General features: G+C 38.8%; 1 protein-coding gene across 3 annotated transcripts; it reads left to right on the top strand.

The window, feature by feature from the left end:
- Nucleotides 1-719: 719 nt before the first annotated feature.
- On the top strand, nucleotides 720-22,292 carry LOC124716970. 3 transcript variants are annotated; one of them, XM_047243574.1, is made up of 4 exons: nucleotides 720-778; nucleotides 9,092-10,807; nucleotides 17,681-18,464; nucleotides 18,498-22,292. In XM_047243574.1, the coding sequence occupies exons 1-4, from the start codon at nucleotides 735-737 to the stop codon at nucleotides 21,000-21,002; spliced, it is 5,049 nt and encodes a 1,682-aa protein (XP_047099530.1). In that variant the 5' UTR covers nucleotides 720-734; the 3' UTR covers nucleotides 21,003-22,292. The 3 variants fall into 3 exon arrangements, with proteins under 3 accessions (XP_047099530.1, XP_047099529.1, XP_047099528.1); XM_047243573.1 differs by having other exon boundaries at nucleotides 18,495-22,292; XM_047243572.1 differs by having other exon boundaries at nucleotides 17,681-22,292.
- The last annotated feature ends 327 nt before the right edge of the window (nucleotides 22,293-22,619 follow it).

The raw sequence follows: 22,619 nt of genomic DNA, 5'->3' as shown, positions 1-22,619 counted from the left end.
CCAGATTTTCATGATTAGATTTGAAAATGGCACTGAAGTATAATAATCCAAATAGTGCCGTAAGTTCATTGACGTTCATGTCTCGTAGTTCTGTGCACTGCTGATCAGAAAATTTTGATCGATATGAAGTAGTTTTCACATTGGTATGACTCACAATTTCTTCTAATATATCTCTGGTAAACAAACAATCCCATGCTTCCAATGGACTGCATGAGTCTCCCAATCGGCTTGCAGGGCCTTTCAGTGTAGGAACTTTTATTATCAAGTTGTGGGCTGGTGTTCTCACATTCCTTTGAGGTTCTAGAGTGGACCACATATACCTATTTCTGCCATAGAAACTAGTTGATTCCCATCTATGTTTATTTCCCCTCTAATTTATCTGATTCACTAGAGTCACGACTTTGTTCTGAAGCAGTTTCATGTTCACTGTTGTAAGAAGGGTCATTTTCATCGTCCAGATCATTTGCATCACTACCCTCTTCTCCTTCTTCTAGCGTTTTTCTCACAAAGTCTGGAAAACTTGGATCGAGCACTGACATACGTGAATGAGAGCTCGAAGCCATAGTAACACTGAAAATAAATGAAAACACTCACTAAGCCTAAAAATAAAATGACATTTCGTTGATAAGTAAACTTTTGACGTAGGGCAAACAGAAACACTTATGGTGTCGTGGGTCAATAATGGCACCACCCAAACTTTACAGCTGTGCACTGAGAAAGAGAACAACTCGACAATGCTACTAGTTCGTCAGGAGGTTCACTATCAACTGCTGAGAAGGTATGTAGAACCGCCAACAATAGAATGACCAACAGAGGAAATGGCATGTGTGTACAGTTTGACTGATATCAAAAAGGACCCCAAAACTCCGTTTGAGGGTTAATGATTTCAGAAATATTTTCCACAAAAAATACTTCAGTCATTTAGCAATATATGCTTAAAAACAAAATATGATTAAGTCACCAAACAATTAAAAAATATTGTATATCTTTTCTGTTAATATCACCTCAGCATTTGCCGAAAGAGAATTATTGATGTTGGGTGCAAACCAGCAGGAAGAGAGAGACAGAGCTTCAATAATTTTAAATAAGAAACTTGCTCATTTATTTGAACATAAATTTACGATGTAGCACCAGCTACTATACTTTTAAAACCAACCAAAACAATTTATATTTATTGCCAAAAAGTGAAAAAATTGCATTTATCTAAATAAACAGATGACTTTAGGAAATACTTCGATTTTAGAAATATAGCTCCTTTTTTTTTTTTTTTTTTTTTTTTTTTTTTTTTTTTTTTTTTTTTTTTTTTTTCCCCCCCCTGTAAATCCGTCTCCACTACTATGGAGGCAGAGTTGCCACTGTTGTTATGGTAGGCTGACTGTGAGTTCATGAAACAGCTTCCGGTGCAGTACACCGCTAAGACAATGTTTCTCTGCCACTATTACACATCTATGCCCCAGGATCAGGTAACAGGATAGGAGAATGAAGGTCCTACATACAACACTCTAACAAATTAATAACAAAGTCACGCAAATGAGTTAAAAAGGTTTACTCATCTTTGTGACTTGTCGAATTGTGAAGTCTGCAAAACTGCTTGTAATATAACACAAAAAAGGCCCTCAGTGGCCAAGTGCAAATAATCGTAGGTTAACTTCACAGTACATAGCAAATGCAATTTACATCATCTGTCTGTTCACTTCTAAGAGTTCACTAAATTATGTTCCTGGTCTAAGTCAGCCGTGGGTGAGAGCTGCTCTTCTATCTTCCGAGTAGGCTTCTGTCCACTGTCATCCAGTCATTGGCAGATTGTACTCGGCCAGCTATTGGCTGAGACAAAGTTGATATCTTCAGCACTGCCCGTGGCGCTGGTGGGACTTGTGCAAGTGGTGAATCTCTATGGCACTGGCACCAGCTCGCATCTTTGCACTTGTAGTGCTTTTGCCCAGGCTGTGTCTTATTCAGATGACTCAGCACTTTTTTTTATCTCTCTTTGAAATCACACATGTTATTTGTGTCTAAAAGTTGGCAACTTATGTATAACCAAAAAAGCTGAAGAATCGTGTAATTGAGGTCTTCCCCAGTTATGGACTTGCCTCTCAGCTGTCCCAGTACCACATTATAATTTTTATGTTGGATGTTACTGGATGGGTCTGTACACTGTCACAACAGTCAAAGCCAGTGGTTGTGTTTACTTCTGTAGCTACTGTCTAATGTCTCTAACTGCTGTGTGCCCGTGGGGGGGGGTTTCAACTGGTAATGTGGGTTTCCACTTTTATAAAGATTGTAACCCCACCTCCTGCTGTTGACCTATCTTTGTGGTAGATAGTATAGTTTGGTGCCAAGGCCCTAAATCCTGATTTGAGGTGAGTCTCAGAAACTGAACAAATGCAAGACATCCTTGCCCTTCAGGAATTCACTGAATTTGTTTACTTGTCTATGTGTGCCATTTGCATTAAAAAAGTACGAATTTAAACCCTATATGTGGTTCTCAATGCACCTGGAAGGGGGAACGGTTTTTTGGAGTTGGTTGCAGCTATTTATGAGGACACTACTGCCGCAGTGGGTGTGTTTGCATCCCTGGGCTAGCTTTTGAGTGAAGCTCCTGTTGGATTCGTAGGATGGTGCTCTCATCAGTTTCGTATCTAGTTGGACTGGTGCTAGCATTGTCTATGATATTAGCAGGTGAGCTCACGACTTCTGTGTAGATGCAGCCGTCAGCTGCATTTATGCTGTGGTGATATGGTGCCACTGTCTCAGAATCTACTCTTCCCATTATTACCTGCCCTATTTAGTTGTAACATAACCTACTGATAGAAAACTAAGGGGACATTTAATTTACTTGGAAAAAAGACCACTTGTATCATCTTTGCATTGCATATAACAAAAAGTAACAGAAAACCATGCGAAATGAATAGCGTTATCCAATTAATGAACAGAGACTGGATCATCAAATGCCTGATCCTGATAGTATGTTTTTTCTGCGATGCACCCAGTTTTTGCTTTTGTTTCAAAGAAAGAAAAAAGAAAACCCCCTCATGATATACTTTCCATTTTTCAGAACTGCCTAAGGAAGTTTATTTGTATTTCTTTTCTTTTGCCCTTTTTTTATCATTAATTACTGACCAATGAAGTTGGTCCTTTCAGGTTTCCACTGGGATTCTATGAGCTTCCTGAGATGAGCTTGCTATTGGTGATTTAGAGTTCTGAACCTGAGAACCATGAATGCCTTCTGGTACACCTGAATGAGTGTTTCCAACTGCAGAGATGTATTCTTCTAAAACCATATATTCTGTTTGATTGTCTGAGGAATACCTCATTTCACATCTCATTTTACTAAGGTTTGAAGCTCCTCTTTTTGTTCTTCTGTGTTTGCAATTCAAAAACTGGGTTGTTTTGGAAGTCAGCCTTATGCAAACACAATTAGTTTATTTCTATATTTCCCCAGACATGTTTTGACACCAGTGTGTCATCTTCTGTGGGTTAAATTTTTATTTCTGTAAGTACAATATCACATTTGTAATAATTTAACTGCTGTAGGCCTAAGAAACACAATATTTGCAATTTGCTTCGTTTTGTTTGGACACTTAGCTCAAAATTACATCTAAAGTATTGTTTTGCTCAGTCTGTCTGTAATCTCAGTGGCTCTTGATTTGTCAAGTAAAGCTGTTTTGAGAAATAAATTGTATCCGCAGATAATTCAGATTCCATGGTCTGTAGAAATGTATGGTCTTCCTGCTTTCCCCTGTCTATAATCTCCCGTCTCCTTAGAGATTATATGGGTTAATTAATGATTATTATGTTACAATCCTCTTTTTGCAGTTGACCGTGTATATCAAGACTTCGTTCATTGTTAAATGCAATGGTGCGGTACTAACTGATGGAGACGCATTAAGAACGGGTAAAATGTAATTTATTTCCTTTATCACACTGCGCAATCATAAACACACTATTATTCAAACTGTGTGCCACTACTATTAAACATAGAGATAAATCCTTCGCTACGCAACTGCCTTTGGCCCACGCAGCCTACACCTTCCACAACCTCTCAACAACTGCCTCTGCTTGCGACACTCTGTGCCACTGGGCATTGTCGCCCTCCAAAGAACAACCACTTACAGATACTACACACCAGTACCATCACACATCCAATGTGTTTTTCATTAACTCTTGATGATGAGCCTCCATGCATTGTTGAAATTCATATTTTGCAACGTGTCTGCACGCATTTGTTGAAATTTGTGTTTTCAACATTGAAATGAAAGATTCCACAACTTTAAAAGCTTTCTGTATTTTCTTTTCATCCACAACTAATTCAAAAGCTTCGTTTAAGAGAGAAACAAATTTGGCCTTTGTAATTGTTTTTGATCCACCATGCTTTTGTTTTGAGAATCTGACACTGTTCTTCCATGATGTTTTGTGGATGGAAAACACTCACATCACAAGGCTGAAGGACATTAGTTGGATTTAATGGCAAACTGAAAATAAGTATTCCCTTCTCTGGACAGAACTTACTTAGAATTAACAAGTTTAAATGAGACTTTTGCCCATCTAAAAGTAATGACACAGGAAAACTGATCTTTTTGCCAGTAACCAGGGATAAAGGCAGTTGGCAGCAAACTGATAAGAGATTGGTGCAGTCATCCAGTCTGAGCCACACTTTCCAACAAAGAATTTCAGAGGGCATCCTTTTATGAAGATATACTATCATAGGTTTCACAATTTTTCCACTAGCAGAAAACTCAGCTATTACAGTGACTGTTCTTTCTCTTTGCCACGAGGAATACTGTATTTTATGGATTGTAATACACACTTTTTTCTTCAAAAAAATGTCTCTGAAATTCAGGTGCATCTTAGACTCAAAATTAATATAAAAAATGCAGTGTTTGATTAAAAATTCCCACCCGTCTTAAAAATGGTCAAATATATGGAATGCTGGGGGAGACTTATCTTATGTGGCAACATTGTATTCAACTGGCACAAGCAGTGCAGCAATGCGATGAACATGAGTTGTGGGACTCACAAGCATTTCTGTGTTATCAGTAACAGTACAATATTTTTGTTAGTAGCTAGTTTTGTAATGAAAACAAAAAAAGACATTCATATTATGTGGGCTATAAATTGAAGGTAATAGCATAGGCAAAGAATGTAGAAACAGAGCAGCTGAGCAGCATGTCAGCCTCAAACAACAGAAAAAACCATTTGTGATTGATGGGCTAGTAAAGAAGCACTGAAGGAAATGAGGAAGACTAAAGATGCAAATAGAGAACTGAGTGCAAAACAGCCAAAACTAGATGATGACGATTTTCAGGGTTTTGAATTCTCTGTTCGGTTTTGTAAACTAAGAATTTTTTTAGTCTGGCATTGCACTCCAAAAATAAAAATGGTAAAAATGTTATTTTTTTTAAAAAGTGCTTAAAACTTAAGGTGCAGTTTATAGTCCTTAATATATGGTAGTAAAAAAAGATTCTTCTTTGAACCTAAGACTCATCCAGTTTTAGGGCAACACCTGCCTCATCAGTGTTGAATATTTGGTCACCATCAAGCAGTATGTTGTGGCAGTTTTCTTCTTGTCAGTGTTTTCAATATTCCTCAAACCAGCTTCATATGATACCATTAGTCAAATGCTTTCTCTTTCAATATGTTTTCTGAACTGTGATGTAAAATAGCAGCGTTTTAAGAAATAGTTTCACCCATTTCTCTTGTGGTCTACTATTTGTAAAGGAATTCTTGCTTCATGCATCATCATTTGTGTACAGCATTTTTCACTTCACAGATACACAATTTTTGCTTTTCCTAACATCCAGTCTTTCAACAGCTGTTCTACATTTTCAAGCCATTACTTACATTAGAAGGTACAGTATTAATACAAACATAAAATACAAAATGTTAAAACACACAATAGTTCTTAACATTTTGTATGTGCAAATTACATAGTTATTAAAACTTCCTTCTCTGTTTGGCTGTTCATAATTTCAATGGAAGATTCAAAATGTTTGTCCATACGTTAGATCAATATAACAAATATGATTTGATTGCAACATAATTCCAGTGGCACATTCAAAATCTTGATGAATTATAAATAAGAGTTGCTGATCCTTGTACCAACACAGTGTTGGAATTTCCTAAATTATTGGCTTCGATAATCAGTATAGTTTTGGTTTTCTCTGCACGTAGCGTGTTATCATTTCATAAGCAGTAGTTGAAGATAGTTGTCAGTAATTATATTATTGTTTGTTATAGAAACTTTTCTGAGGTGTAGTGTTTATAATCTATTTTTACTGGTGTGAAGAGCAAATTTCATTTCTGCTTCTGTTATGTCTTCAGTCAGGTAAGTCTATCTACCATGGTATAGTTTTGATCAGCAGTAAGATTGGTAGTTCTGTTCCAACATTAGTCAGAAGTCAGTCAGATATCCCATTTTGAGGAAAGGGGTATGCCCCTTTTTGAGCACCTCTTCAAAGATTTCACCTTTTCTTCTGTCATCTGGTGTTCCGATGGTGTTTATGATTGCTTTATCCTGTCAGGGTTTTGAATTTTGTCCAGAACTTCCTACCCTTCCTGCAACATAGTCAGTTGCAGATGTCGGTCCATTCTGTTTCTTTTTATTCTGAAATTTTCGTTTTGTGGGTTTAAAGACGTTCCCCTGCCCCCCAGTCATTCGAATATGTCTGGGGAAAGGGTTGATTTCCAGTTGTTAGAGATTAACCATGCCATGTGGGTGTGTGCACCCAAGAGCTTGAAAGCCAGTGTGAACACAAACTTTTTTTTTTTTGTTACGTGTTTCTGGACTCCCCGCATCAGTGTGCTATAGGTGAGTTGTTGGCTTTCCCTTATTTCTCGCAGTGTTCCCTCCAGAAATTTCCATTACAGCTATACAGTGATCACATGTATCATCAAAAGGTGTAATTAAAGCAGCAAGAGACATTAAAATGGGAAAACACAGTAATATATTGGAAATGGTTCTGTCTGTCTCTGTTAAAGGAGCCATCTTGGGAACAAAAACTGTTTTCAAACAAACCATGCTTCAGTTTACTTTTAAATAATTGATCATTATCTCATAGTGACATAATATTACTTGGAAGAGACTTGAGGATTTTTACAGCAGAGACAAGTTCTTCAGGTTGCAATATATGACACATTTCCCTCTTCTGTTATGTGCTGACTGTAGGAGGGTACAATATGACTCGTTAAGCAAAATTTCTAGTTGGCGTGATCAGTGGCAGCCGGCTCTAAATGTAATAAAAATAAGTTATTGCAGATAAGTAGGAAAAACAAACCCGTATTCAACTATAGCATTAATAGTATGCTGCTTAACACAGTCATGTAGATTAAATATCTAGGCATACACAGCAAAGTCTGAAATGGAATGAGCACATAAGGATGGTAGTACAGAAGGCGAATGGTTGACTTCAGTTTATTGTGAGAATTTTAGGAAAGTGTAGCTCACTTATAAAGGAGACGGCTCAGGGAACACTAATGTGATCCATTTTTGAGTGAGCTTGAATGTTCAGATACACACCAGATTGGATTAAATGAAGCAAATCAGAGTCATGCTGGTAGATTTGTTACCAGTAGGTTTCATCAATGCACGATTATTGTGGAGGTGCTTCACGAACTGAAATAGGAATCCCTGGAGAGGAGATGACAGTCTTTTCACACAACACCATTGAGAAAACTTAGAAAACTGTCCAAGATGACTGCAGAATAATTGTACTGCCATCACCTTACATTTCATGTAAGGAGCACAAAGGTAAGATGAATGAAAAGTGAAATCAGGATCCTTACGGAGGCATTCAGACAGTTGTTTTTCCCTTGCAGTATTTGAGAGTGCAACAGAAACGAAAATGAGTAGTGGTGGCATAAGGTACCCACCGCTGTGCACCTTACGGTGGCTTGCAGAATATATAGACACATATGTATGCAGCTCATAGGGACACACATTCGTTTCATATTGAGAAGGATTTTGAAGCTTGGTGTCATGGCTGAAGAGAGATACCTGTATTGAGAGGCAGTGGTTAATATCTCTAATAGCTAAAATGGTAGTGATAATGACTCCATAACACATCAATGAATGGAAGTAGCTTCTAATGGAGATTATCTGGATATCAAATGTTGCTAAGCCTTTCCAAGATTTGTAGTATGTGTTGTTTCTAGTTAGGCCTATTACTATATGGATGCCTAAGAATTTCGAACAGAATACCCTGTGTTTCTGCTGGCTCCATGAACAATATTAATCTTCTGTAGGCTTTTGTGGTCAGAATGAAATTGAGTATAATTGGTTTCGCTATTGTTTTTTTGCCAGAGAATTTACTGTACACCACTTAAGAATACCTGCACCCTAGTTGATTGACATTGAATGTTTTACTGTCTGTCGCAATGCACGAGTCATCTGCAAACATTGTGAAGTTGCTTGCTTTGTTGGAGGACAGAGATGGGACACACACATAAGAAAAGTACTTAATGTAAATGATTTGCAAGTTATAAGTAACAAAACGCAGACCCAATAAATTGGTGTAGTACCGTATTTCTTAATAACCTGTTGTATTATGTTGTTTCCAAAAGAATTTAGTGTGAAGCATTTCGCATTTTCATTAAAGGTTAATCTGAAGTGACATCTGAAGTGCAGATTCTTGCAATTGATTATGTTGTCAGGTTTGATGGTGTGTTCTGTGCAAGCTGAATACAATCCATTACTGTACTTCACATTTCTGTCACTCATCTGAAGAGATACTGTTCCGATATTTATCTTCAGTGGAGTATAATTTTTGGCTAAGGATAGTGTGAAGCAAATTTTCTGGAAGAATGGTCAACTTCGGTTTCTTGTGAGAATTTTAGGGAAGTGTAGCTCACTTATAAAGGAGACTGATTAGGGAACACCAATGTGATCCATTTTTGAGTGTGCTTTATTCATTTTAAGCATAAAATGATAATTACCACTAAATGCATGTGAAGTACTCGCGAGGTGTGTCTACTCTATAAATATGCTATTTTCAGAATTATTCAGTTATGTATTAAGGTGAAAGCTTTACTGTCTAGTTCTCTGACTTTTGACAAGCAAACTGATACAATTGATTTGCTATTAATGGAAGGATAGGACCGTCGTATGTTGCAGGTCTCAGGAGCTTCAGCTGGTTGTCAGCAACAGTGCCGGTGAATTATGCGGACTTCAAAAGAAGTTGCTGTCATCATACCAAAAACCACAGAAATACAGACAGGAAGGAAAGGGAGACCATAAATTTTGCATTAAGAACAAAAAGTTCACATCTGTAGACAGTCAAAATGAGGGAGATAACAGTGGGCCATCTGAGGATGGAGAGGAGCAGGGAAGCATTCTGGAAGGAGGGGAAACAGCAGTCGATTCCAATACTCACAAGTCTGAAGCTACAGATAGAGAGCCAGGTTACTTGAACTTCGGCTTTCAGAAGTTCTGTGAAGACAAAGGACAGTATAGATATCTAGTGAATTCTGAAAAGATAGACTGGAATGAAGAATTAAAGTTTTTGGACGAAGTAGACAAGAGTAAACTAGAACAACCTGCAACAAGCTCAAAGATTGAAGAACTGCTCGTGTGCCCACCAGAGAAAGTAGAACGATTATCGTATAAGACACGTAAGGTGGAGGGTAGTGCAGTGCCTCACATCCTCACCAATGAAAGAATGTACTGCACAAATTCAGCAGTGCTAATTCAGGAACAGGCAAAGTGTGTGAAAACAGAAATTTCACATGGAAAGGATCTGTTGTTACAGTGTGACAGAAAAGGGGCCGTGAACTACAGTGAGAACAGTGACCCTTGTGATGAAGCACATGGTATGAAAATATGGCTGAAGATGAACAGAGAGGTTTTTATTGCAAAAGATAAAGTACCTGACTTGCAACGAAGCTCCTTTGGGATTAAAAAGTTAACTCTGTATGAAGCAACACAGTCTGGTAAAAATAGTGAACTAAATAAGCAGAATGAAGGGGGCAAAAGGGTGAAGACATGGGACCATGAAGTCGGTGGAAATAATTCTGGGCCTCTAGTTAAACGTGTTTGTCTCAACGATATTTCTGGCTGTGCCTCTACATATACCTCTCGTATTTCTCCTCCCAAAATGGAGTTTAGATGGGTGGATGAGAAGTGTCCAGAAAACAATTGTCTGTCTGCTTTGTCACTTTTCAAAGAATTGCAGACAACAGTCAGGATGCACCCTGTCTATGAGCAAAATATTTTGCAGCAGTTTGTGTGGCCAGTTTGTGGTACTGGCATGATGTGTGTGCCATTTTCTCTACTTGGCAGGCCATTGGGAACTGCTGGTATCCCTACAGACTGTAAAATTTGGATGTGGGGTGGAAGCTCTGCTGCAAAACTCAGTGTGAATGTGGCAGAATACTTACTTCAGTGGTCTTTGAAAACCAGCCAGAGGCTGAATGCCTTGAGCGTTACATTGTGTACATATTTAACTAAGAGTCAGACAGACCTCCTCCATGAAACATTAATATCATTACCAAAAAGGAAAGAATTGCTGTCTACAGAGAAAAACAATGGCACTTCATCCCAAATCATAGCTGTGGATGGAAACACCATTAGAGTACAGGGAAATGATGTGACAGATGTGCAGAATGAAGCGAAGGAGCAAAAACCTGTGGACTGTGGTTTCCTGTTATTCTCTCCTGTGTGTAGTAATGTATGTGATGTCCAGAGTGAAACAGCAGACAGTCAGGTTTGGAACTGGGACAACGGAGTCACTCAGAGAAAATCATACAGTGATGAACACATTACTGGTGACAGCATTTTCCTGCTGTCTTCAGAACTGCAACCATTCAGTGACAGGTTAGTACCCTTTCCAAAGTTATTTCTATCTGCTCCTAGTTGTAATATTTTACTCATGCAGTTTAGTGTCTTTTCAAGACTCATAACATTTTTATTTGTGAGGTGGGTCGACAGGCTTCATATACAGTCCCTGGCCAATTTATTAGATGCACTACAATTTTTAAATTTTGATTTATGTCAAATGAAATGTTCTTTCTATGTACATAAATTGTGACAAAATGATTATGTGTAGTCTACTTCATAACTAAAGAAATAAATAAAATGTAGTATTTGTTGAAAATATTGTATTTCAACAATTACAACAAAAATTAAAATATTATGAAAGTGAAACATTGGTTTTAATACCTCGGTGAGCCACCTTTTGCAGCTGTGAGAGCCGTAATGCGATGTGGCATGCTGTTGATGCAGGACCATACTGTGTCCTGCATTTGTGGATGATGATACCACATATGGATGATCTTCTCTAAGAGCTGTGTTTTTGTTGTGATGACATCTTTTGCCACCTCCCTCTTCATTAGTTCCCATACATTTTCTACATGATTCATGTCGAGACTATTACCTGGCCAGTCTAACAGAGGGATATTTTGTTCCTTCAGAAAGGATTTAACTGACCGGTTTGTGTGACAGGGACCTCCAACCTGCATTAAAATAAATGGCTCTGAGCACTATGGGACTCAACTGCTGAGGTCATAAGTCCCCTAGACCTTAGAACTACTGAAACCTAACTAACCTAAGGACATCACACACATCCATGCCCAAGGCAGGATTCGAACCTGCGACCGTAGCAGTCGCGCGGTTCCAGTCTGTAGCACCTAGAACCGCTCGGCCACTCCAGCCGGCAACCTGCATAAAAACAAATGTTTTTGTGTTAACTGTTTTTGCAGGACTTCCTTGTACTGGTCTTGCCTCATTATGCCCTTAATCACCCTTACCACAGATGACAGACCAAATCATCACCTTAGTTGTCTCATGGTCTGAATAATGCAGTAGGGATGAAATTTTTGTCCTGTTCGACGGTGCAAATGTTGAGATTTGTTAGTTAAAATTTCAAACTTGCTTTCATTGCTGAAGCATACCTGTAAAAATCAAGAAACATCATTAATATACCATGAATAAATGTTACACAGGTTATATAATATCATAAACAATAATTTTAAAGTTAAATTACGGATCTCCAGAAGTCTACATCCTTATCACACCACTGTTTAGCACACTTCAGATGCTTTGTTTTCATTGTGGCTGTTAACTTTGGTTTTCTAGCAGGTCTACAGGCCTTGAAATCAAAATCTTTCAACTTTCTGCAAACAGTGCATTCAGATGCATTCACCTTAGCCTCTTCCAGTTGAGATTTTATCCGTTTTATTGTTGCAAATCTGTTTTCTTGGCAAAGTCTTTTGAGAAATCTTTCTGACCTTGGTGTGAAAATTGGTTTTCTTCCACTTTTATTCTTGCTTCTGGGGCTCAATTCTTCACCTGAATCAATTTTCTTCTTTATGCTCCTCGCACTAGCTTCAGATATTTCCAACCTTCATGAAATTTCCCGATTGGAATACATTTTCATTTTAACGAGGGCTTTGACCTCATCTTTTTTACGTGATGAAATGTCCCCTCTTTTACGTGATGAAATGTCCCCTCTTTTACCCATTTTTAAAAGACACAATTTGTAACATCTGGCTGATAATCAAAACGAACAAAATATTACACCAGTTACATGTGAGAACGCCACTGAACAGGTCCTTTCCTGTATGCTGTACTCTGCACATTGATACCTACAATAAGTCAACAATTCAGTGTCACGTAGCAACAATAGTAACAAAATTCAACAATGTAACAAGTGCCCGGAATAACTCATAATTTTCTGAGTAATCACATTAGATATAGTACTCAACATATAATTATCACAAAAAACATTAAAAATGTGCATTGTGTCTAAGAATTTGGCCAGGGACTGTAATTATTAAACATTGTCATTTTGGCTTAGGCTCCCAAACATTGTTATTTTCTGAGCTTATTCCTTGTGGGTAGTGTAGAACATGTGTCTGTGTATTTCTTGAATATAAGTATATATAATTGTGACCAGTTACTTATGAAATATTTGTTTATTTTCATAAATTAGTTTTTGAGGCTTTTCAAGTTCATCTTCAGATTGAGCATGCAGAACTTAAATGTTTTACTTTCATAGTGTGTTGTTGGGTACTGGCTTGTGGCAGTACAAGTGGAATTGTTAATACCCATTTTTATTGCCTATTGGTCACTGAATTAATTACTACTCACTATAAAGATTGTCACCATAAATAAATCTGCCTGCATTTGCTGTGTGATTTACATAGATTTTTTATTTATTGTGACTGAATTTTGAGTATCACTCATTGTCAGGCTGCTGTAAGCGTACTATATATCAGTATATACAGCAGTTCATGAAATGAAAAGTGTATTCTATTTAAAAAAGCAGAAGATGTGCATGTGAGCGATGCGTAAAAATGGCAAATGCAGAAATCCACTCAGATGTAAATACTGCTGCTAATTCAAACACCAAATGAGTGTGATCTGTGTCTAAGTCAGAATATATAAATATAATGGAAGGAAACATTCCACGTGGGAAAAATTATATATAAAAACAAAGATGAGGTGACTTACCGAACAAAAGCGCTGGCAGGTCGATAGACACACAAGCAAACACAAACATACACACAAAATTCAAGCTTTCGCAACAAACTGTTGCCTCATCAGGAAAGAGGGAAGGAGAGGGGAAGACGAAAGGAAGTGGGTTTTAAGGGAGAGGGTAAGAGTCATTCCAATCCCGGGAGCGGAAAGACTTACCTTAGGGGGAAAAAAGGACAGGTATACACTCGCACACACGCACATATCCATCCACACATACAGACGCAAGCAGATAAGTCTTTCCGCTCCCGGGATTGGAATGACTCCTTACCCTCTCCCTTAAAACCCACTTCCTTTCGTCTTCCCCTCTCCTTCCCTCTTTCCTGATGAGGCAACAGTTTGTTGCGAAAGCTTGAATTTTGTGTGTGTGTTTGTGTTTGCTTGTGTGTTTATCGACCTGCCAGCGCTTTTGTTCGGTAAGTCACCTCATCTTTGTTTTTATATATAATCAGAATATATAAACAAACACAAATTCAGATGGAAACTGTGACAGTAATGTATTTTCTCAGGCATGCCAGATCAACACTTTAAAAAAAAATAATCATCCTCTTACGCAATTACATCTCCTGATCTCAGTCGTCACTAGTACCTGTTGTAAAATCTCACCTCGCCCTTCCCTCAATTAGCACTACACCATGGATGTGGAGGAAAAAAAAAAAACTATTCACCATCACCTTGCCCAATGATAGCTAAGTCTTCGCTTTTTCTGTTGGTGAATCTACATGTTTGCACTGCTTGCTTTGTTTGTTTGTCTCTGAGTGATAGCAGTGTACCCAGCACTTGTTCAGTGATTGTGTGTTTAAATACTTCATCCAGATTACCACTGAAATTTTTCTGCTGCTACCTTAGTTCAGGAGGTTTTGAAAGGTTCTGAGTATTTGTGAAACCCAGTGAATGGTGACATTTGTCATGTTCAAAATGGCGTGCAAGATGTTGAAAGCTGATCTGATGACGACTTTCTAGTTTTTGCACTGTTGTGTCAGTTGTGATGCAGTGGTCTTTTAGCACCACAGCTTCCGTTTCTCTTGAGATTCATGATTCTTCACAGAGAGAAGAAAGTCTGTTACTTCATTCTTCAACACTCAGACTTCTTTGGTCATTCGAAGCACCTATGGCACCTAACAATTGTGTCATACAGTGGTGCACAGTTGCCGTACAAGTTACCCTGTGATAATGCATGAGCACAATAGTGTTACATATTGCCACTTGGGTGGCTAAACGATGTATGAGGGCATAAAGACCAGCAGTCTGTAGTGTGAACGTTCAAAGACACTTCATATTATTTTTCTTAATTTTAATTCTCATTCCATTGAGAAAGTTAAATGAATAGCACTCAAATGGCACTGTGCTTGAATTATTTAGTTTTTAGTTAGTTTCAAAATAAATGTATCAAAATTTTGTAGTCTGTTAATGTGAAACTGTTTCTCTGGACTAAGCTACATAACAGATATGATTTGGAGTTTGATCCTTACGTAACTGTGAGTACAGAGAAACTTGCAATTAGAATACACAAGGCAGATATTTTCAAGGAGTGAATTTTTTTCCCTTTATTGCAACATGAATTTCCTTGACTGTTGTAACTTATTAAGAAGTTTTACTTGTTGTATAAAAGTCTCCCAAATCGATTTTACCCTTAGTTGGGGAATTTACAGTATTTTTCACAATATGGATTGTCACTGGTTTGTGACTGCCCTCTTACTGAAATGCAGCATTATCTTCCTAGCATACAAAGCTCCAGTCTTAGGTTTTAGCATTTCTTTCTTCTTACGTTTGTTAAATATCACCCAAATGTTAGGTGAAAACTGTATTCTAGGTACCAAAGGAATAAACTGCAGCAGATGGTAATTTTTTTAACCTGTAGTGTATACTTTTCAAATCACTTGTTGTTTGTCCTAAAAATTCTGTATAATTGTGTTTTCTTATTTGTGATTTTGCTGTGCAGTAGTTCTGTTTTTTTACTTATTCAGAATGCTTTTTCATAAGCATTTGTTTATCAGAAAAATGGTTTCTCTCAATCAGCACTAATTTCTGTGGCCACTGTAAAGATAATGAGAATCCAAATGCATTTTGATTGAGAGTGTTTCACTTAGTTATCCATTGGACTTGGTAGTACCAATCTTTACAGTGTGGTATTTTGTCACAAGGTAGCAAGTGCCTTTATTGTTTCCAGTTTGACCATAAAACAGGCTTCAAGTTACTTTTATCAGACCTTAATAGATGCATTTACATAAAGAATAATATTTTAGACAGTGGATGTACTTGAGTTCTTACGGGTAACATGCTACATTTTGAAATAAATTTATAGAAACAGTGACATCCAGGAAATTGTGCTCACTCAGAAAACAACTAAAATTGTATCGCAAGGCTTTAAAGAGATGCCAAAGAAATTTTTGATAAAACTTTTACATATAAAATTCTGAACAGAACTGTATCTTAAAACAGTTGTCAGTTGCTGAAGCTCAATGCTCAACTATCCTCATTGGAACAGTACTGTGGCAAATAAGTCAAAGATAGATACTGTAAACTTCAGATGTCCTGAATCAGTATGGCAGTCATTCAAACAGTGACTTCAGTTAACTCTGCACTATCCTGTTGTTGTTATTTTTTGTGGTTCCTTTGGTGAAGTTTAATTATTATATTCAGACAGCCAGTTATTATCTGTATTTATAAATATACGAGGACGGTTCAGAAAGTAACCTCCGATTGGTCACAGTGCGGGTTGTGGGGGGAGTAGCGACGCCATCTGTGCGTTCACGCACTCAACAGGTCAGTCGGCATCAAGCCGTGGTCGAGTGAACGTCGTACCTGCTCTGGTTTAGATTTTGTGGCAGTTTGAAATGTGTGCTGCAATAGAAAACCCCGCCAAATGTGAAGTGCGTTCTGTCATAAGGGTTTTTACAGCCAAAGGATATTCTGCAGCAGCTATTCATCGTGAGCTTTGTGCCGTGTACGGACCAAGAGTTATGAGTGAAGGAGTTGTCCGTGAATGGGTACGTTTATTTAAAAGTGGACGAGAAAACGTTCATGATGAAGAGAGGAGTGGTAGACCATCATTGGTGACTGACGAACTCGTTCAGACAGTTGATGCAAAAGTTCGTGAAAATCGACGTTTCTCAATGTCGGAGTTGTCTACTGGTTTTCCACAGATTTCTAAGACTCTCTTGTACGAGATAGTGACAGCAAGATTGGGTTACCGTAAGTTCTGTGCACGATGGGTGCCCAAAATTCTTACCGACCACCACAAAACTCAAAGAATGGCCTCTGCATTAGACTTTCTGTCACGTTATGAGGACGAAGGAGAACCATTGTTAAACAGAATCGTGACCGGTGACGAAACCTGGATTAAGTACGTGAACCCTGAGACAAAAGAACAATCAAAGATGTGGGCACATTCAAATTCGCCTACCAAACCAAGAAAAGCCTCGCAAGATTTTTCTGCCAGAAAACTGATGGCAACGGTGTTTTGGGATGCCAAAGGGTTGAATTCATGGAACGTGGTACGACCATTAATCAAGACGTGTACCGTGAAACAATAAAAAAGTTACGACGGGCTATACAGAACAAACGCCGTGGTATGCTGACTTCCGGTATCGTTTTTTTGCACGATAACGCCCGTCCTCACTCTGCTCGCAGAACAACGGCCCTTCTTGAGTCCTTCAAGTGGGACGTTATCAACCATCCACCTTACAGCCCAGACCTGGCGCCAAGTGATTATCACCTCTTCATGCATTTGAAGAAATGGCTCGGGTCACAGCGGTTTGATGACGACGAAGAGCTCAAAGATGCGGTCACAGGCTGGCTCCAGGCACAAGCGGGTGATTTTTATGCAGAAGGAATTTCAAAGCTTGTGAAGAGATACGATAAGTGCCTCAATCGCTATGGAGACTATGTAGAAAAATAGTGCAAAGATGTAGTTGTAAGATGTATATATTAAAATATTTTTATTTAACTTGGTGTATTTTTTTAAATCAACCGGAGGTTACTTTCTGAACGTCTCTCGTACTTTCGTACAAAACATCTAGTGTGTTGTACTGCAAACCAGTATCTCTCCACAGAGTTACTTCCCTGAAGGTTCGGAACACATGCCCAGCTGTCTGGCATTACTTTCTAAGAATTAAAAATTTCACTAATTTTTGGTATGTTATACTCAGATGGTGAATTAGCACTGAATGCGATGTTTCTACAAATTATTTACTGGAGTTATTGTTTCAGGTCATCTGTGATGCTTCCAGAACAAAATGAAGAATTTAGTGTTGCCACTACTGGTGAAATGTGGGCAGTGCCAGCATTGGAAGCCACATTTACTTCTGAACAAGAATTTCTTCCACCACATAGATCAGAGCTCCAGATGTCTAAGTGTCATGCCAATGACAAGATTCAAAGCAGTGTCGATGAGACATTCTCGAAATTACATGATAGGTGCAACCCAAATGGCATACTGTCCCCAGACTACGGTTTCTGTGAAGGTGATGATGCTGCAGGTCTCCCAACTCAAACTGCAAGCTTGACTGACAAATTCTGTAATGTATTAAATGAACATTGTGGTATTCTCACACATGCAGAGTGCCCAAAAACCGCTAAAGGGAACCATGAGATGTATGAGAATATTTTTCAAAAAGAAGCTGAATGTAAAGAAAAGGAAGCCATTGAGAGATTATGTGAACTCTTGGATGTTCATATACCTAATAGTAACAGGAAAGATAGAGATAAGTGTTCAGCTACATTGCTCCCAGCTGATACCACATTACCAAAAATCACTGAAACTGATCAACCCATAAACAGAAGTATAGAGCATACAAAGTTTCAACAAAAGTTCAGAGATAAAGTTGTCTTAGCAGCAGATTCTCAGTTTCGACCAATTTCACCAGAACATGTATCTTTAGAGGACACTGGATGTATTAGGAAGGCCCCACAAAAAGATGCTGAGGCCAAGAAAACAGAAGTTTTAGAGTTTACACACAGTGTTACTGATGGTACGCTGCCTCCGAGCAGTGACGATGATGATGATGATGATGATGATGATGATGATGATGATGATGATGATGATGATGATGACAGCAGTTCTGAGTCATTGTCCTCTGTTGTTACTGTTGTACCAAATGCCTCTTGGGTCCCTCAGAACATTCACCAATATCCAGTAGGAAACCAGAGCCAACAGAGAGGTAGCAGTGGAGGTGAAGGTGAAAGTGTTCCCTTCAACCAGCTCAATGACCACACATATCCTATAGTAGAATGCCCACAAACAGGCGAGCCTGTCAGTTGTGTGACAAGAACAAGCTGCTCAATGACTGTCTCGGTAAGAAACTGTGATAACAATGAGAGTACAGAAACTGTGCTTCACACCTTGGGCCGTGACCAGTCGTACAGTGGGTCACAGTCAAATTCTGAGTGTGCAGATGGGAGCAGTTTGTCTGTAAATGAGCCATCCCTGCAATTTTTGGATGATTTGGTGAGTATGTCTGATATTGGGTCTTCTAATAATTTAGAGCAGAAAATTGTCAAAGGATCGGGAGCACTATTAGTCGACACAAACAGTTGCAGTAACACGGCAGCACAAACACATCCACAGTGTTCCGAGGCTATGCACTTGGACTGCAAATGCAACACCAATTTGAACTCAGTGCAGGAACTTACGGTCATCAGTAAACTGCACGAACCTAGCTGCTATGACACGAAAGCAAAAGGTAATAACATATCTCTGAGCAGTCTGATGGTAGTGCCTCGGTCAAAGAGAAAGAAATCTTTCCGTAAAAATGACACTGTTGCTGAGAAAATTTTATGTAGGACTAGGAAAAATATGTTAGACATTCACAAAACATCAGTTGGTGAAACTTGTTTACAAATGAAGCCGTCAGAAGAATTGTCAAGATTATCTTCTGCAGAAAATAAACCAATCCAAAGTAATCTGACAGCACTCAGATTTGATAATCTAGACCCAGTAGCACAGTATACTAGCAAGAGGAGGAGAAAACGTGTCTCTGAACCCGTCGAGGCCTGGTTGCAAAATACTATTACGTATTTCCCTGGTATACAGGACGAGCATTTTGCAGGAGAAATCTCAAAAGATGTCACTTGTAATCTGCCAAAAAAGGAACACGATGCTCCCAGAGTCAGCCCAGTATCGATTTTGCCAAGAAAACGTTCATCAATCGATAGCAGAAGTGATGAGAGCTCTGGTACTGAATTGTCAACTCGCCCGTCCAAAAGACGCAGAGGGACATTGTGTGATGAAGGAGTCGTAACAGTTCAGATGTACTCTAAAGGTGGCTGTTCTGTAAATAAAATGTCTAAAGGAGGAAATGGACCAGAATTATCTTGTACATACTGTGGTAAGCTATTTGACAGGGTTTCAAAGCTAACTGAGCACATAGGCTCACACACCCTGCCCTACCATTGCTTAATGTGTGGACGCCGCTTTGGGAGGGAGTCGCAGCTCACTACTCACGAGCAGCATCTGTCCTGTTCACCTCTAGAGAAGTGTCGCTATAAATGTGAAGGATGTGGCCAGAAATTTCTTCAGAGGATATGTTTACTTAGGCATGTGGAAAAGCACATGGAACAGGACAAGGAGGAGCAAGTGGAGAAATCGAGGTGCAAGGCTTGTGGAAAAGTGTTCGATCAGGCAAAGCTGCTTCTGCAGCACGAGGGAGAACACAGGACGAAGGGGCGGCAGCACACGTGCAGGGTGTGTGGCAAGACATTTAAGCGACAGGCCTTCTTGGTCAGGCACCGACAGCTTCACCGGGAGAAGATCCGCTTTGAGTGTGGCTACTGTGGGGACTATTTCAAACTAAAGGACCAACTAAGAACACACATTAGGCAGCACTTGAGGAACGAGACAAAGAAAGCTCTCGAACAAAAGCGGAAAGTGCAGCAAAAAGAAAATATGATGAGAGAAGAGGTTGCAGGATCCTTTCCCATTATCCAAAAGGAGCTCTCCCTGCTCATCTGCCCCGATTGTGGCAAAATTTTCCGCTGGAAGACGGCACTGCAGAGGCACTCGGCGCAGCACGAGCGGGAGGATTGCAGGAAAGCGGCACTCGACCCCGAGCTAGCCCGATTCCACTGTGACGATTGCGGTGACAAATTTGCTTCCAGAAACTCACTGCGTAGCCATGTCCGCCGACATGTGTGTGAAAAAATTAATTTATCATCTGTGGAGTTGCAGCGCTCTCGACACCACTCTGGGTGCACCGGCAGTAAAGAATGTACGTCACCACTGATGACTCCCATCTTGCAGTATAACTGCAGCAAGTGCCTCGCAGACTTTTCACAGTTGTCAGAGCTGCAGCAGCACTCGTGCGGTACAGATGACCGGCGACCGTACACATGTTATGTCTGTGACAAGACATTCCTGTCCCCGCGCCACCTAAGTCAACACATGAGAGTCCACTTCCCACCCCACAAATGCCGTTTTTGTGGAGACACTTTTGCCCGTAGATATGAATTGCTCTACCACGAGTGGAGCCATCGTGACCGTGAGCACTTCAGTACCAATGATGATAATGGAGGAACCAAAATAGTTTATAAATGAAGCCTTTATATTTTCTTCAGAGTTCAGATCTTTTTATTTTATTTAAATATTTTTTCCTGTGCTTTTAACGAATTGGAATTACCTTTTTCCCCCTTTTGCTGAACCAGTGTGTATTTTTGTAACTGTGCTGCCCAGACACTTGTTTTATTATTGTTATTACTGGTTAAATGCAGTGCACGTTCACAGTGTACAGTTCTGAAGCCTCCATCTGATAGTGGCTCTCTTTGTTTGAATTCTCCGTGGTATTTGACAAGTCATTTTCAAATGCATGGCATATCTCACAACTGTACTACATGCTGCCATCTATAAAAGTCTGTGCTGGTGCCTACACCTTTTCATATTTTTCAACTGTGGGCACCTTGTTAGCCTGTAGTACAATTCTTAATTAGACCAGTTATGGCTAAATGTTTCCTTTAATTGCATGCAATGTGAATAGATTGCATGGCCCTTACTGGCAGTCAGCAGACTGGGCACTGTCTGGTTTAGATTTCAAGTGGATCAACATTGGTTTCAAAGTACTACTGTGACAATAGCAGCCAGGCTGCATTGAAACTAGCATGAATTTTGTGTCCTACAAAACCTGAAATAAGTTAACCTAGCCTCAGAACCATTGCTGCAGTTTGCACTATTTTCTTAGTTGTATTCTGCTAGCATGACCACTTGAAGTTTGACATCCATTGTGTCATCTACTTGAAACTTAAAATTAGCTAGAGTGAGGTCTGCATCAGTTATGTTTCCTCCAGCTGTGTGGTAATGCATCTTTCATGTAGAACTAAAACCCCATGTTTGCACATTTCACCAGAGCTTGGTGATGTACTCTGTTACAACGCTATTACCATGACTATTACACTTCCAAAAAATTTCTATTGCTGGTTATCAATAGACCCAGATCGAAAAGTCTGTCTGTTTGAACTTGTTGCACATCATGGTGCAGTCTTCAGAGAGTAAATTAAGTAAATGATCTACTCTGTAGACTAAAGTAGTTTACCAGACAGTTCTGATAAGATGTCTGTTCATTATATTATATGTTTATTGGGTATTTATATTTCATTTTTTTAATTATTTGATATTTCTGCTCCTTTTAACTGCTATTAAATATTGCCAAAATAAATACATTATGTTTGTCCTTAAGGATGTTTCACACAGTACTATTTACTTAGTTTGTTTACGTGTTTGCTAATTTAAGAACTCTATCTTGCATTTGTATATTGCTATTTTTTTGCAGAAAAATATCAAATTGTGATCTCAAATTAATTATATTTGTATAAACTGTACCTGAGAAAAAATGTACCTGAGGAAAAATGTTAATTTTCTTGTATTTTTGTAATAAATTATAAGAAATCATATTTAACTTATTTTTTGATGTATCCACACACAAAGATAAATAGGCTTCATATTTCAGTACCCTTTTGCATAACTTCTCAAAGTACAGTTGTATGAAGTCTGAACCAAACAGTCAACTTTTTATGACTTCATTACTAGGAATGTAAATTGCATTAGTTTTATTTATTCCATGCATTTCATTTATTATGGCAGAACTATTAATTTTAAATTCATGTGAAGATTTTTGCATTGTCAGGAGAGCTGTAAGTAGCCTATTGAGTTTGTTAATTTTAA

The sequence above is a fragment of the Schistocerca piceifrons genome, chromosome 9, assembly GCF_021461385.2.
Source record: "Schistocerca piceifrons isolate TAMUIC-IGC-003096 chromosome 9, iqSchPice1.1, whole genome shotgun sequence".
Taxonomy (NCBI): domain Eukaryota; kingdom Metazoa; phylum Arthropoda; class Insecta; order Orthoptera; family Acrididae; genus Schistocerca; species Schistocerca piceifrons.
This window is presented reverse-complemented; position numbering and strand designations above follow the sequence as displayed.

What these genes read in the sequence shown, in the direction of transcription:
- LOC124716970 (XM_047243572.1), top strand. Translation starts at nt 735, where the DNA reads ATGCTACTAGTTCGTCAGGAGGTTCACTATCAACTGCTGAGAAG. An exon ending in CACTATCAACTGCTGAGAAG is followed by an intron (nt 779 to 9,091) that starts GTATGTAGAACC and finishes ATGGAAGGATAG; the next exon opens with GACCGTCGTATGTTGCAGGT. An exon ending in CTGCAACCATTCAGTGACAG is followed by an intron (nt 10,808 to 17,680) that starts GTTAGTACCCTT and finishes TTATTGTTTCAG; the next exon opens with GTCATCTGTGATGCTTCCAG.